Genomic DNA, 16,078 nt, shown 5'->3' on the forward strand with positions numbered 1-16,078 from the left:
TGTTCTGTCCTAATTTCTGACTTAACCAAGCATCTCGTTTGGAATATAAACGCTTCTAAAGAGACATTAGACTTGACAGAGTGAGGTAGTAATGGAACATTATACCTCCCGGTTTTGGGGGGAAATGGAAGGCGAGGCTTTTCAGAGTAAAATCTGTCTCATCTGCTTGGCACTCGAGCGCCTTTATTCTGAAAAAATCCCCGGCAAAATAAGTGTAAACTCGCTGGGCTGTCCCCAAACCTTCATTAATTTATCAGATGTCATAGTCCAAGATCATTGATATATCAGATGTCATATTCCAAGATCATTAATTTTTCAGATGTCCTAATCCAAGATCATTAATTTATCAGATGTCCTAATCCAAGATCATTAATTTATCAGATGACTCAACGCCAGTGGAGTGAGTTTAAAATGGCACCTGGCCCAGCAGCCATTAATAGCTATATATTTTGTAGGTGTATTATACTGTGCGTGTTATATTTATAAAGCTGGCAGGAACATGGGATTTGTAATGTGGACAGCATTTAGTCTTTTATATTATTGATGTGTTAATGTCCTACACAGTCAGTAGAGCGTGGGGCTGTTTTTTTCTCCAGAGATCAGTCATTCCTCGTACTTGAGCCGACGATTAAACAAAACAAGCAGCAACGCACAACGCTTCCCCATTACCTGACCCTAGGTTTGTTCCACGCGTGTGTATTAGTGTGCATGTACTAGCATGTGTCCATCTCCATTTGATTCAGTTCTCTGTGTGTATTCCATTGTGTATAGTTATGTATAGGATATGCATGTGAAGAGAGAGAGCGCGTGTGTGTGCGTGCGTGTGCGTGTGCGTGCCTGCATGTCAGTGGATGTTTCAGATATTCAGCAGGCTGTCAGCGCTGACACATCTCTCCCTCTGCTATGCTACGCTACGCTGCACAGATATGTAAATCTAACCAATCAGAATGCAGAGTACTGGTTCACATTCAGTTTACGTCCCTCCCCTCTCTTTCCGTCCCTTTCTCTCTCTCCCCCCTCCCTCTCTGTCCCTGTCTCTCTCTCTCATGTAGACTATGTTTGCGTGTGTAACTGCATATATGCATACATATATAATTAAACACTGTATATTAGTGTGTGTGCGCATATGCACAGAGCGCATGCATATGTAAATATATAATTCTGGCAGAACTGTTGGCTCTCCTTTTAACCCATTATGACCTGAGGCCCATTCTACAATTTGTCTTTCAACAGTTTTCTGAAAAACGTAGTTATGTTTCTACATGTCAATAGTATCCAAACCCTTTCACGTCAAGGACCCCCCAAATGATATGTATTTGGCTGCCGACCAGACCCCCCCCAGCCCCCCCCCCCCCCCCCCCCCCCCCCATCTCAGTTGTTTTGTTCCAGGGACCCCCAGAAGCAAAGATATGAATTAAAAACGTTCGCTTTAAAAATAATTATGGTATATATATATTCAAAGATTTGCACAAAAAACGATTTTCCAAAATAAATAGCAGACAAAGCTCATGACGCGAATGAAGTGACTATATTTTACTGCTATTTTTGAGTATTAAATAACAGTTAAAGAAGTTAATATGTAAAGTGACACAGATGCTTCCCCGGTCTTCACGTGTTAATTGTGAAGAAAACAAATGTTTCTATATCAGTGGTTCTCAAACCATTTCATGTCAAGGACCCCAAAAATGATGTGTTTGGCCGCCGAACCTCATCTGAAAATGTGTTGTACCTCCCCCAGAAGCAAAGATTTGTGTTAAAACGTTCACTGTGGAAGAATATTCAGAGAATTGTTCAAATCTAATGAAAAATAGCAGATCTGCTAGCTCGTAGCTACGAGCTTGTAGATCTGCTATTTTTCAACAGCTAAAGTTTCAAATAATGGTTCAACACTATTGTGACCCAGATGTGTGCTCGGTCTTTATGGGCTAAATGCCAATGCCTTTCCCTTTCCCCCTCCATCCATCCTTCCCTCCATCCTTCCATCCCCGGCTCTCACACCACATTTACATTCTAATTAGATCCGGCCGTGGCAGCTTTATAAGGACCCTTTTTAATAACTCCGCTGTATTCACCTTTTCAGAGTCCCACAGCGGCTATGAAAAAGCGAGTGGGCTACGCTTTATGATATTTTGTCCCTCTGACATTGTGGCTACTAGGGATTGAAGGGTCTTTGACATTGTGGCTACTAGGGATTGAAGGGTCTTTGACATTGTGGCTACTAGGGTTTGAAGGGTCTTTGACATTGTGGCTACTAGGGATTGAAGGGTCTTTGACATTGTGGCTACTAGGGATTGAAGGGTCTTTTTTTGAAACGCTAAACGCTGCCGGCAGCGTGTTAGCCTGGCAAAGCATGTCGACTCGTTTGTAGAGGGTGAAATACAAAATTCTCCCCCTCAAGGGGTACCTTGGCCAAAAAGGTTTGTGGTCCCCTACTGTAGATGAATGAGATGTCTTTATGCGTTGTACGCTACAAGATTTGTTCTGTCACTGCTGTGACCAACAGCGGAACAGAGAGATAGTAAACTGTGTTTATACACGGTCTAAAATAAGAATCAGTGGATTTAATTATCGGAGGATTTACACTTTGTGCTACATGAGAGCAATTCCTACATTACTATGCAGACATACCCATATTACCCATACCCAGCATTAAATTAAAAAAGTGATTACTCTCCGCCTGAAAAGTCTTGCTTTCAGTCGTGCGTGCGTGCGTGCTTTATATTTGTGTATATTATGGTTGGGATGCCCCATAGCAGGTCTGGCAAGGTATTGTGCCGTCTCTGCTATATAATTGGCACCCGCCATATATGGTGGAGACACTTGTTACTTCTGAGTGACATGTTTATTGTGTCATGAATACATTACGCCCTGAATGTAACCTTAACTGCACCTATAATATGTGTGTCCTTTTTGTAGGCCTGCAGCTGTGAGCTGTGGTGTTGATGTTGGTTCATTGTTGTCAAATCATTTCATACTGTAGTACTCAAATGTAGGAGGGGGCACTAAAACAGCAGCACTCGACTCTCATGCCAAAAAGTTTGGACTTGTAGATCTGTTATTTTCAGAGTGTTAACACCCGAGCGCAAGCTGAACATAAAATGGCTTGTCTTTTAGTTCTACTGGATCTCTTCTCCACTAGTCCCTCCCTGACATTTTAGTCTAGTTTTTATTTGTTGACAAAATTGCCATTGGTTATCATGGCTTAGTTTTCAATAAAACAAATGTAGTGACTAAATGAACACCGTTACAGTGCAGGCTCCCTCCACAAAAGCCACTAGTTAAGCCTGTAAGAGAAATTGATATCCAGAGAGGCTCCATCTACCTCCTGACCGCGGGGGGATTCTGCTCTCCCTGTCGGGGAGCATTAGCATCGCTGACCCCCTGAAAGGTTCAGATAGATTGTTCACTTGCTTGTCCCCTAGTCGTCACTTTAAGATGGATTAAAGGTCTGTTTTTTTTCTCTTAAATTGGTCGCATTTGACTGCTTGTGAAATCTCCCAAAAAATAACTAGAATCATAAAGGCGGATCAGGCCAAGATGAAGCCGCGTGGAGCAGAGATAGGACGTGGTTTTCCAAAAGGTAAATCCATATACTGTACTCGCTCGTTGACGTTCAGTGGAACTGGTGTGTTTCTAGTAAAAGTACTTCAAGCTGAGAAAACCAGAGAGGTATTCTGCTCAAATCCCCATGATTTATCTATGAAATACATTACATGCTGTGCATTCGTTTGTGTTTAATTCCAACCAGAGGTTTTAAAATGTTGGTTTGGAGAGGACCTGCATGTTGCTCTCATTTGTCGTATTTTGTATTCCCTGTCCAATTAAAGGAGCGTTTTCTCACGTTAATCTGATATATCCAAGAATGAGTGGAAGAGGTGAAACATGACAACTCCATCTCCAGCCCACTGCAGCTCAGAGCGCGTGCCATTGGGTCTCGCGACGGATCGCCTTTTTTACGGCAGCTCATTTGGGACAAAACACTGTGGGGCATATCTGGTCATTACGAAAGACATCCGTCTTTAATTAGACATAGACTGCCTAATTAATTAATATTTTCTTTTCATTCAGTGTTTTTCGCAAACCTTTGAAGAATCACCAAATATTGTATGTCGCTCCATTCCACGCACGGGTGGGGAATACCACTCATTTTCAACATTTTACTATGTCATTAATATACCTTAGCGTTGTGTGGAAATAATAAAAAGTCCCCCCCCCCCATTCTGTGTTGCCTAGAACTGGAGTTCTGGAAAAAATCAGTAACATTATGAAGTACATCTTTGTGATGTCACTGAAAATGAGTGGTATTCCCCTTGAACACATTTACGATTGAGACCGATTCTAAAAAGGCCTTCTAAATTGTGTGTGTGTGTGTGTGTGTGTGTGTGTGTGTGTGTGTGTGTGTGTGTGTGTGTGTGTGTGTGTGTGTGTGTGTGTGTGTGTGTGTGTGTGTGTGTGTGTGTGTGTGTGTGTGTGTGTGTGTGTGTGTGTGTGTGTGTGTGTGTGTGTTGTGTTTTTCAAGGAAACACAACACAGGTAGGATGTGTAAATTACATCAGACTTTGGTGCTCTATTCCAATTGTCATACAATATTCCCTGTGCAAACGGATGTGACATTATTAAAAAAACGGGTGTCAATATGGTATCAAACCTTATCTACACAAGGCATCACCTTATTCTTGTTCCCTAGCATCAATTCCCTAACTAACACGGCTGTCCCCAACTGGCCAGACAGCAGTTATTCTCTGAGCCGTGGGGTGCGTGACTAAACCAGCCCCACAGTGAACTCTCTCACTGCTGGCTGGCTGAGGAAATCAATCAGCCATTACAGCCCCTCAGTGTCTGTGAAAACAGCTCCAGGCAGGCATGGGGAGGTTCGGGGTTTACAGAGAGAGGGAAAGAGGCTGTCTTTCCCCATAGAGGAGAGGAGGAGAGAGGGGAGCATGGTTAAGTTGATGCCTCTTTCTCTCCCCCCTCCATGCTGGAGGGGAGAAAGAGGCATCTCTTCCCCTCCATGTAAACAGCATGCCGACACAAGCCCTGCACACGGACAGCGACTCCTCTCCTCTATCCACTTGTAAATTCACCAGGCAGGAAGGGAATTTAAATTAGGTGTGACTAACGGCGAGATGGGAATCCAAGCAAGGATTTATTTTCCCCTCCTCCTCCTCAGACTCTCTCTCTCTTCTCACCGAGCTACTCAGAGATTTGTCCACATCCACTTTGCTGCAGTGCTTTGGGCCCGTGGGCTTGGAATCCTGCATGTAGAACCATTTCAGCGGGAGGTGCGCTGGCTTGAGGCTAGACTAGGCAAACAGTGTTGCATGATGGGTATTACTGGGGGGCAATAACCACAATACCGCCATGGTACCGCAGTTATATTAATGCATATACCGCGGTGTCAGTTTCATAACCGTGATTTTTTTCCCTTTTTTTCTGTAAACTGTGATTTATTACCGCGGTAACTAAAAATACTATACCGCCCCAGCTCTACTGGGTGTATGTAGGAATAGAGTTCCCTTCTAAAAATCACACCCGTGTGAAGTGAGGGGCGCTAATATATTAAAGTCTAACTCATGTTGCTATGATTAGGTCATGTAATGGTGATATAAAACAAACGGTGTCAAAACAAACTTTAATTGTTAATGGGATTTAATTTAGTTAGGGACAAGATGACATAAAATACATTTTCCCTTCATTGTCAATGGTGTTTTTAAAACAAACATGGAACTAAAAACAAACATTAAACCTGTATATAGGAGGGGCCTCAGAAATGTATCTAATACAATTTTCAAATGGAAGTCGCCTCCTTAAACACATTGACTGGTGATTTACGTCCTTTCAAATCCAACGCTTCACCGCCAAAGACGGTGATTTACGTCCTGTGGTCTTCTCAGTGGTTTATCGTAGATGACGCTGTTCGCCGACGTATACATTAGTTCTAGGTTGCTAAGGAACGGATACAACCGGAAATGAACCGGAAGTGACATTTTACGCTCCTCCACACAGACCTTTGTTTACATCTGGTTCGTGTCTCGGGACCCGTAGGCCTTCACTGTAAAAAACCCTGGCGGTGGTGGAATAATAATTTATTAATACCGGTCAGTAACAGTCAGTCTATCAACAGTTAAGTACTGAAGTACTGTACAGGTACATAACAGTTAAGTACTGAAGTGCTGTACATGTACATAACAGTTAAGTACTATGTACATAACGGTTAAGTACTGAAGTAGCTTATATACATAACAGGCGTTCTGTAGACTGAAGTACTGAAGTAGTGTACATAGCAGGCGTTCTGCAGACAACTAAAAGCCGTTTCACAGCTGCAAGAGTGTTGGCAATAAACCTTTCTCAAGCAATCCCCAAACGGCGCAGCAATCAATGGGATAATTATCTCAGCCAATCGATGAGCCAGCTTTCCTATTTCTGCAGCTCCTGCCTCAGCCTCCTTCTATCTGTATCTTTTTCACCCTCGCCATATAATTCTCTCCCTCACGCCCCCCCCATCTCTCCTCCTCCCCCCTCCCCCATCTCTCTCCTCCTCCCCCCTCCCCCATCTCTCTCCTCCTCCCCCCTCCCCCATCTCTCTCCTCCTCCCCCCTCCCCCATCTCTCTCCTCCTCCCCCCTCCCACATCTCTCTCCTCCTCCCCCCTCCCCCATCGTTCTCCTTCTTTCCTCCCCCCATCTATATCCTTCTCCCCCATATGTTTCCTTCTCCCCCATCTCTCTCCATTCCTCTCTCTCTCTCTCTCTCTCTCTCTCTCTCTCTGCTGGGTGAACTCTAATCATCAGGCCTTGTGCTCTCAGAAAGGTCAGTGTCGTGTCTTTTTATGGTGTTTTGATGCAAGCCTTCCTGCCCCCCCCCCCCTCTCTGTCTCTCACATAACAGGGAAGCTGGAGCGTCAGTACCACCAGGGGGCCAAGAAGGGGCTACGTCCATCGGCCGCAGACTGACCGCAGACGAAATGCGAACGAGAAAAAACAAACAAAGAAAGCGTTCGATGACGATTGGCCTCAGTTGAGAAAGGATGTTTATTCAGGGCTATTGTTTAGTCATAGCTCATGATTCTGCTTTTGTTTCGTTCTTTTGAAAAGACTGACAGACATAAACAAAACAAAAAAAAAATATATTAATAACTAGAAATGCACTCTGTCGAGGTGCCAACTTGCGCCTTGCACACAAGTAGGCCATACAGTACATGGCCTACTTGTGCGCAAGCAGAGCGCACAAGTACTGATACTAACTAATATATCTATATTACAACTGCTGTTCTAAATCCTTTAGACCTGTTATTGACCTTATACCAACCTTGAAACGTAATAAGTAGAGATGCACCGATGTATCGGCCCACAAATTGGTATCAGCCGATATCACTGTTATCTGTCAAAATCGGTATCAGCTAATAAAACTGACATTAACCGATGGCAGTATTCGATCTTTATCTGTTGTTGATAAGCATACATTTTGCATTGGCTATGTTTGGTGTGTTGGTGTATTTGTTTCCCTGGCACAAAAGGGGGAAATAAAAAAACAACACAAACTAAATATACATATCGGTATCAGTATCGGCTAAATTGTTATTTTAAACATCGGTATCGGCCAATAATTTCCATATCGGTGCATCCCTAGTAATAAGGGACCACCAAGGTACCTTAGTTACGTCATCAATAATGGTGGTCCCCTATTGGCCGGTGGACACCACCGACATACCCAGCCGATTATCAGTACTTGCGCGCTCTGCTTGCACAAGTAATAATAAAATATCTGACATTTTGAATTATCTGCACTTATAATGTTATATTCTGTAAGTGTAATGTGTCTGAGTTGCCTGAAGGAATAATCAAAATAAATGAACAGGTCATCGGCATCCGTGCTTTATTTTTAACAGAGACTGTGCAGAGGGGGGGAGGGGGTGTGTGGTTGCTGAAGTATCTTCTTTTTTGAAGTTTTTTCAGGTTCAGGTTTATTTGTCATGTGTATAAATACTAGGGGTGTAACGATACATTTGAACAGCGATACGATACATATCACATATACTGTATATATATATATACCTGTACATGGTTGACAATACGATACATGGACGATATTGGTTCATTATGGCGATGCGATACGATTCAATGATTTGAAATCGATACAGTAACTATTTAAAATACATTAACTTGACATTGATTATTTTAAACCCCTCTTTTTCTTTTTTCTTCTAAAAAAAGCTAAATACCACGCAAAGAAATGTACTATTGATACAATCGATTATTTTCATAGCAAAACGATTCGATACCGATTATTTGCATTGCAAAACGACACGATACATAGTCAATGTTGCTGTTTTCATTTCGATATACTTCGATTCTTGAAATTAAAATCGATTTTTCGATGCAGTTACTATATTGTTACACCCCTAATAAATACAGTGTATTTGCTCCGAGCACTCTGTCTTAATACAATATACACCAGTGTATTCAAAACAAAAACACAAGTATAGTGCAAACCAACACAAAAAGGAAGTGCAATGTAAAGTGACATTACAGTGCAAGGTCAGCTGTTCATCAGCCTGACTGCCTGCGGGGAAAAACTGTTCCTCCTCAAAGTCTGAAGGGGTTTTTCCTCGCATCTCAAGTTCAATTTAATTGACTTTCCAGGTTAAATGAGGCTGCGGACCGAGGGAACAGGGAAGGATATGCAAATGATATGAAGTCCTTTTGTGAGTCGAGGATGTTCTTTTGGGAGTCAACTCGAGAGCCAATAATCAGACCCAGGGGTCATCCAGGGCATACATGGGCTACTGGCGGCCCAGGGGCCACATGCGGCCCCCACCATCACTTAATGCGGCCCGCAGGTTAATATCGGAATACTGACGTATTCTTTATTTCAGCTAATTACTAGTATTAAAATGTTATTGTCTTTTTCTTTTAAGTCCAATGTAGTTGTATGCATAACTATAAGTGGATTGTACTAGAACTAAATGCATTTGAAATTAAATAAAAAGGTTACTTTTCAGGATTAAGATATTCAGGATTTCAATTCAAATATAGGAAAAATAGCTGATCTTGTACGGCTATTTTTGCTACGACAGTAATATGCAATGTGGCCCTCTGGAGTGAGTGTGGAAATATAGTGGCCCTCTCCATCGTCAAAGTTGCCCACCCCTGATCCAGGGGACTTCTTGTGCTAAGGACGTGTCTTCTCTAATCAAACTGGGATGTGTCTTGGACGTGTATACACATTTTTAGGTCCTTTTTAATTAATTATATAAAACCGGATCGCTGTAATCCAATTTTGACAGCTCACACCACAAAATCACACCACAATCCTGGTCTCTAAACTGCCTCCCCCTGGCCAGCCGGGGCACCTGATGGAGGGGAAAGGAACTGGTTGGAATAACCTTCCTTCCACGCACTACGTCCAACCAGGGAAACTCCCCCTGTCAGGTGTAAAGGAGCAACTTGGACACTCATGCATGAAGGAAGCATGTTCAAGTCCGTTGCTCTCCCCAGGTTGGTGGAGGGTGTGTACTGTGTAGAGCCCAGGATCACATTAGATAATTGACACAGGGGTGAAAAATGGGTTACAAAATCGTGGGATAAAATTTATAATAAAATAATAATCACACCCGTATGAAGTGAGGGGCGCTCTTATCATACATCATCTCATACTGGTGTTTACACAACAGCTGAACATAGGAGGGACTAGGCCAGGGCTAGCACCCCTCAAAAAAATATGCAATAGAGAATCATTCCATGTGGGCTGTGGGGGCTGCATGCTTAATGTCTGATTTAACTGTCTGTTATACTTGCTTGGTTTCTCCCAATAAATCATAATATATATCCTATTTCTGTCGAATCAGGCAAAATAAAAAGAACAGTCACAGATGGGGCATACTGGCCATGCCAGTTTAATTTCTTCAGCAGCCTTTCCCTGCCCCTCCCCCCACCCCACCCTCTCTAAGCTGCTCCCACTGTTAATCATGGCTGTGCATACTTAGGGCAAAAGGACAAATCACAGTACCTGCGTGGGCCCCTGTATGCCATAATGGTGGCTACTGTCACATCTGCTGAGGAATTGACCCACAATCAGACCACCTGCTTCAAGAGTCACACTCTCAGAGTTCCATTCCTTCTAATTCCAGGTTATATTCAATTAAAATTGAATATTGTTTACTTTCTCTCTCTGGGAGTAACAAGGATGGATAGGATCAGGAACGAGTACATCAGAGAGACAGCACATGTCAGATGTTTTGGAGATAAAGCCAGAGAGGCCAGACTGAGATGGTCTTGACACGTACAGAGGAGGGACAGTGAGTATATGGGTAGAAATATGTTGAGGTTAGAACTGCCAGGCAGGAGGCCTTAGAGGAAGACCAAACAGAAGATTGATGGATGTAGTGAAAGAAGACATGAAGTTAGTTGGTGTGAGAGAGGCAGAGTACAGGGTGAGATGGAGGTTCAGGCAGGTGATTTGCGGGTGGCGACCCCTGAAGGGAAAAGCAGAAAGGAAAAGAAGAAGATTCATTTAGAACTATATAATAATGGCATGTGTTTTCTTCCTTATTTGAAATGGCAAACATCCCCGGTTGGATTTCCTGATTGAGATTAAATGTGATCGACTCCCAACGCTGCGGTCTACTCCGATCTTCCTCCTGCTAGAGCAGTGGTTCTGAACCAGTGGTCCTACTCCTCCTGCTGACACGCGTTGCCTCCCCACATTCTACTGTTAGACCAGGGGTTCTCAACCAGTGGTCCGACTCCTCCTGCTGACACGTGTTGCCTCCCCACATTCTACTGTTAGACTGATGATAGGTTCTAGAGCAGTGGTTCTCAACCAGTGGTCCTACTCCTCCTCCTGCTGACACGCGTTGCCTCCCCACATTCTACTGTTAGACCAGGGGTTCTCAACCAGTGGTCCTACTCCTCCTCCTGCTGACACGCGTTGCCTCCCCACATTCTACTGTTAGACCAGGGGTTCTCAACCAGTGGTCCTACTCCTCCTCCTGCTGACACGCGTTGCCTCCCCACATTCTACTGTTAGACTGATGATAGGTTCTTGGTTTACTGATGATCCTAGATGACTATTTGATGCATTACCTTGTGTTGTTCTTGCTTACTGTAAATCGCTCTGGATTAAGAGCGTCTGATAAATGAATAAATTGTAAATGGTACTGAACCAGTGCTACATAGCACAGCGACAAGGGCAAGGCTGCCTGCTTCTTCGCTGGCTGGTGGCTTTTGAGACGCGACCCAAAGCTGGCCCGGAAGATGCATGAATAAATTCAGTTATAAATGGATTTTCTATTACAAATGACTTTCATTCTCAGGCAGTTCTAAAGAAGCGGTGGTAAGAGATCAATGTATCCCGTGACCTTCCGACCTGCACTCGATGGCGGATCGGCTGCAACAATACACATCCAGCGGGGGGATACTCAAAGTGCTGCGCTTAAAGCCTCATCCATTTTCCAACGGGAGCATCCCCGAGACACCCGATGAAATATCCATGAGCAACTCTATGTGCCCCTATATACCGATGGTAAATTTACGTTTACTTAAGTACTTTTTTTTTAGGTATTTGTACAATTTTGAGTGACTTACAATTAAGCAATAACAAAAGCATGGCATACATCACATATATAAAAAGTAGTTATCATGAATCATGTACTTTACTTGAGTAAATAACAATTTCCAATACTTTTGCGTCTACTCCTCCACTACGTCTCAGAGGCAAATATTGTACTTTTTACTCAACTACAATTATTGGTATTTGACATCATGTGATTATGCACGCACCACGCGCGCGCACACACACACACACACACACACACACACACAGAGGATATTAATGTTCTTTCTAAAAGCATGAATATAATTATCCGTATAATCTTACATGAGTTTAATGGCTTTATATGTTCTTATGGCACTTGATGCACAGATGAAGCCGTTTCCACAATTATAACCACCGTGTATGTATATACAGTATAGGCTGGTCCACTGTTTATCTGTAAACGTGTGTGTGCATGCAGCCGGCCCGCTCCACTGTGATGCTCCGACCGACCTGAAGGACAGTCACCGTGTGAAAGCTCTCTCTCTCTCTCTCTCTCTCTCTAATTCCCCCTTGCCCACTCACTGTTATTTAGCTCTCCAGTGGAGGCTGCTCCAATTCCCTCCCTGGGGAAACCAACGAGGCAGCAAGTGTGCAGCCTGCCAGCAGGAAGGCACGGAGGAAACCAACGAAGATGGAGGATGGCGAGCTAGCTGTGTGAAAATGAGCCCATTAATTCAACCCCCTCTCTCCTCTCCTCTCCTCTGTCCTCTCCCCATCCTCTCCTCCTCTCATCTCCTCTCCCCTCTCCTCCCTTCCTCTCCTCCCCCCCAGCAGTCTCCCTGTAGCATGTTGTCTCTGTTTGTTAGCGAGATGATTCCTTCTGTCATGTCAAAGGCAACATTACCATATTCCTGTTGCCGGGGTAACCAGTGGCAGAGAGAGAGAAGCGTTTGAAGATGCTAAACATGAAAGGTTATCTGTGGTATGACACATCATCTGACAAATGGAATATTTCACATACTGCTACATACAATATATATATATATATATATATATATAAAATAAATATAAATATATTGAAGAGCTGCTTGGACTCCTCATGCATTAAAAGAAGCATGTGGTCAATCCGTTGCTCTCCCCAGGTTGGCAGAGGGAGTGTAGCACCTATACCATAGGATTAGATACTTGACACTGGGTGAAAAGAATGGGTTAAAAAATTCTATTGAAAATATATGTACTATTTAGTTTCAAACATGCATATACAATAATCAAGATCAAGTTTTGACCCCATCAATATCCTACTGTTGAAATTAAACATGTAGACAATTGATTTCTTAAAGGACGAATTCACCACTTCAAACTCAAACTATCTTCATATAATTGGTCCTCACTAATGTTCATGATAAAATAGCACATTTTTGTTCTACTCGTACTCGGTCTGTGTCTCATAGGAGGGCTGTGGGCAGTTCAGGGACACCATCGACGGGCAATCCAAACGGCAACAACGGCAACAAACAGAAACGGCTTTCTATTCCTGAAAAGGTGCAATGCGATAATGGAAGCCATCGTTCTCATGATAATAAAAATCTAAATGTAAAAACCAAATCTTGTTGTTGTTCTTGTCAAACGAATGAAATATATTCAGACGTATTTTCGTGAAACGGACCTACATTAGCGCCTGGGTGATTCTTCAAAGGTTAGTGAAATACTCAGCAGTGAAGGCTATTTGACAATTGAAATTCTCTGCAGTGTATGTGTTAAGGCAGCCGGTGATTCCACACGCCGCACAATGTGCCCTTCTTTGACTTGAGCACCTGCCCCTCAAAGACCCCTTTTCCACCGGTTGGTTCCCAATGGGAACCGGTTCAGTTCTTTTTGGTTGAGCCAGAGCTCCAAAATTGGAACGTTAATTATGAATTGAGTGCGTGCAAAACCCATATTAAATTGTTTATATAGGATCAATATAAGTAAATTATTTATATGATAACCCTTCCACGGTATAGCCTAGTAGCTTTTTCATATTTTCTATTTTTGGCATATATAATGCCTCATTTGCATATTTAAAATGTGTAATACAATAAATCATTGTCTTCGTGCAAGTAATAACTGGGAGAGTTTCATAATGATAACAATCTAATATAGGTATGGTTTTGCACACTCAAATCATAATTAACGTTCCAATTTTAGAAGTCATCCTAGCCTCGTTTAGGTATAATACAGTGTACTGTTAAAAGCCTGCATGTTCTTCCACATGTGGCTCATATTACACTCTGCCCCTTTTCCACCGGTGTTGCCTAATATTGAACCAGTTCAGAGTGTTTCCACTGAAGATGAATTGGTTCAATCATAACCCTAAAAGTTGGTTCAGAACTGGAACCAAGTTCTAGAACCAAAGTTCTGTGGGTGGAAAAGTGGCCACTGTATTGTCAATAATAGTTGACACAGGTAGTCCAAATAAAAGTCACAGTCTGTTTAGTGCTGCAGTTCACACACTAGCTCAAGACCCACAAAAGAGATTCAGATTAGACGTTTGACCCGGGGACCCATAAATTAACATTTTATTGCGACCACAGGTCGCAGTTAACTATGAAATCGTGCATTTACCGTCAGTCAGTCATTCAGTCAGTCAGTCTGTCAGTCTCACGCCCTTTATATGGTCATGCCTTGTGACATCATGTGTGTCATCAATATTAAGCCTGGCCCCATACAGTATATGGAGATCCCTGATGTCATCAATATTGGCCAGCAACTCTACATCTCACCTCAAACTCTTAGATCTCCGTAATGGAGCTGACCTGTTCTGACATTCCATATGCTGATCCTGCATCCATCCTTCCTCTTCGATGTCACCCTTTTGACTGATACCTGTCCATTTAAACTCTAGACGGGCCTGCCCCAAAGTTATTAGTGTAGCCGCACCCGGCAGCCGGCGAAATCTAGAGTTCTCAACATGCCCGAAAATGACCTGGGCCCTCATCAAACCCTGTACACTCAAGACACGCTCCATATAAGGCCAGTACAGAATTCATTCCATATGTTGATCTGACCCCCCCATGGCAAAGCCAGTAAGCCAGTAAGACGCCCTCAGGCGTCTTACTGGTTTATTTATGGAATGTTTTAGATTTGTTTGTTTGTTGTTTTTTCATTAAAAGAAAAGATTTTAAGGGGGAAGGGGAAATCTTATATATTTTGGTTTTATGTAGGAAAATAAATTGGGTCTTGACCCCCCCCCCCCCCCCCCCCCTCTCTCTCTCTCTCTCTCTCTCTCTCTCTCTCTCTCTCTCTCTCTGTGTGACAGTTCAATCCCGATCCGTTCGGAGCAGGGCCAGATGATTCTGTCCTGGATTTCCAGAGCACCGCTCTTCCTCCAGCTCCACTCCAGTCAACGCAGCAACGCTGCTTGTCGGTTACATTGTATCAGAGTGTGTGTGTGATCAGACAGAGCTGAGGGAGGGGAAGGAATGGATACATAGTAGCGAAACAACACAGTGTGGAAACAAACAACTGGAGAATAAACCAAGGGATTATAAAACCCGGCGCGTGGAAAGCACCGGTACCCTGTTGGATTAAAGGAATGTAGGGGGTCCGCGGCGCTGAGGAGAGGGCTTCGGTTCGGTCGTGGGCAGAAGGATTGGAAGGTTCCCTCTCGGGTGGATCTGCGCTGCTGTGCTGTGGCGTTTTCATGAGTGTGGAAACCAATCCACGGAGTGTGTGAGTGTGTGTGTGTGAGCGCGCGTGCGTGCGTGCGTGTGTGTGTGAGTGAGTGAGTGAGGAGAAGTGAAGTCCTGGCTGGCCTCCTCTCCTCGTGTGGATCATGTCTTCTTAATGGGGAGTTTAATGCGTTTCGTCGTTACAACAACAACAACACGGATTATTATTAATTTTTAGGTTGAAATCTAAGCGTGTTTACTTCTGGTGAATCCTTCCATCTATTTCCCTATGGAGTGCACACGTCTTCATCGTTCCATTCATGGACACACTGGGACCTATGGAATATACCAGGATGACTATTAGCTGACTCGGTAAGTATGTGGGGTTTAATGTTTCATGTGTTGACAAGTGCTGCCTGCAAGCACAGCATGTTGTAAATAAAGTGTATATATAATGGAGGAGTATAGTAACATATATGCTGTGAAGACAAGCTCAATAGCTCATATTGTCTCATGTTATTATAATATTTTCTAGCTACAGCTCTCTCTCTCTCTCTGTGTGTGTGTGTGTGTGTGTGTGTGTGTGACACACCATCATGCTACATGGCTAGGCTAAGCTAGCACTTGCTGGGAGTTAGCTAACGTTTTGTTTTTTAAAGGACCATACCAGTGTTTTGTTTGTTTTATTGCATGCTGTTGTTTTAGACCGTTGAGTTGTTGGACTGCACCGTTTACATTTCATTTCATTTAATTAGTAAACTAAGTTAAAGTTACTGAAGTGCTGAAGTGTTACTGAAGTGCTGTGGAATACACAGCACATTTTCCTTACAGTTTGGAATGCCATTTCCACCAAATCACTTTGTTTTTTCCATGAATTCCAATAGGCTAACTACT

At 43.2% G+C, this 16,078-nt stretch overlaps 3 protein-coding genes across 6 annotated transcripts in view; 2 read left to right on the forward strand and 1 right to left on the reverse strand.

The window, feature by feature from the left end:
- The window catches only part of LOC306920244 (activating signal cointegrator 1-like), a 79,928-nt gene extending 72,070 nt beyond the window's left edge, over window positions 1-7,858 (forward strand). Inside the window, exon 13 of the mRNA XM_079496936.1 lies at window positions 6,888-7,858. Coding sequence (XP_079353062.1) covers window positions 6,888-6,952 — 65 coding nt within the window. The 3' untranslated portion in view covers window positions 6,953-7,858. The remainder of the gene's footprint in view (window positions 1-6,887) is intronic.
- Window positions 1-16,078, reverse strand: part of LOC306920042 (cytochrome c oxidase subunit 5A, mitochondrial-like) — a 242,534-nt gene that overhangs the window by 78,653 nt on the left and 147,803 nt on the right. The gene's annotated exons all lie outside the window — the stretch shown is intronic.
- The window catches only part of LOC306920025 (zinc finger protein 609-like), a 110,383-nt gene continuing 109,310 nt past the window's right edge, over window positions 15,006-16,078 (forward strand). For all 4 annotated transcript variants that reach the window (XM_079496617.1, XM_079496620.1, XM_079496619.1 and 1 more), the window contains exon 1: window positions 15,006-15,556. The gene's annotated coding sequence lies outside the window, so the exon portion shown is untranslated. The remainder of the gene's footprint in view (window positions 15,557-16,078) is intronic.

The sequence above is a fragment of the Electrona antarctica genome, assembly GCF_951216825.1.
Source record: "Electrona antarctica genome assembly, chromosome: 3".
Classification (NCBI taxonomy): Eukaryota; Metazoa; Chordata; class Actinopteri; order Myctophiformes; family Myctophidae; genus Electrona; species Electrona antarctica.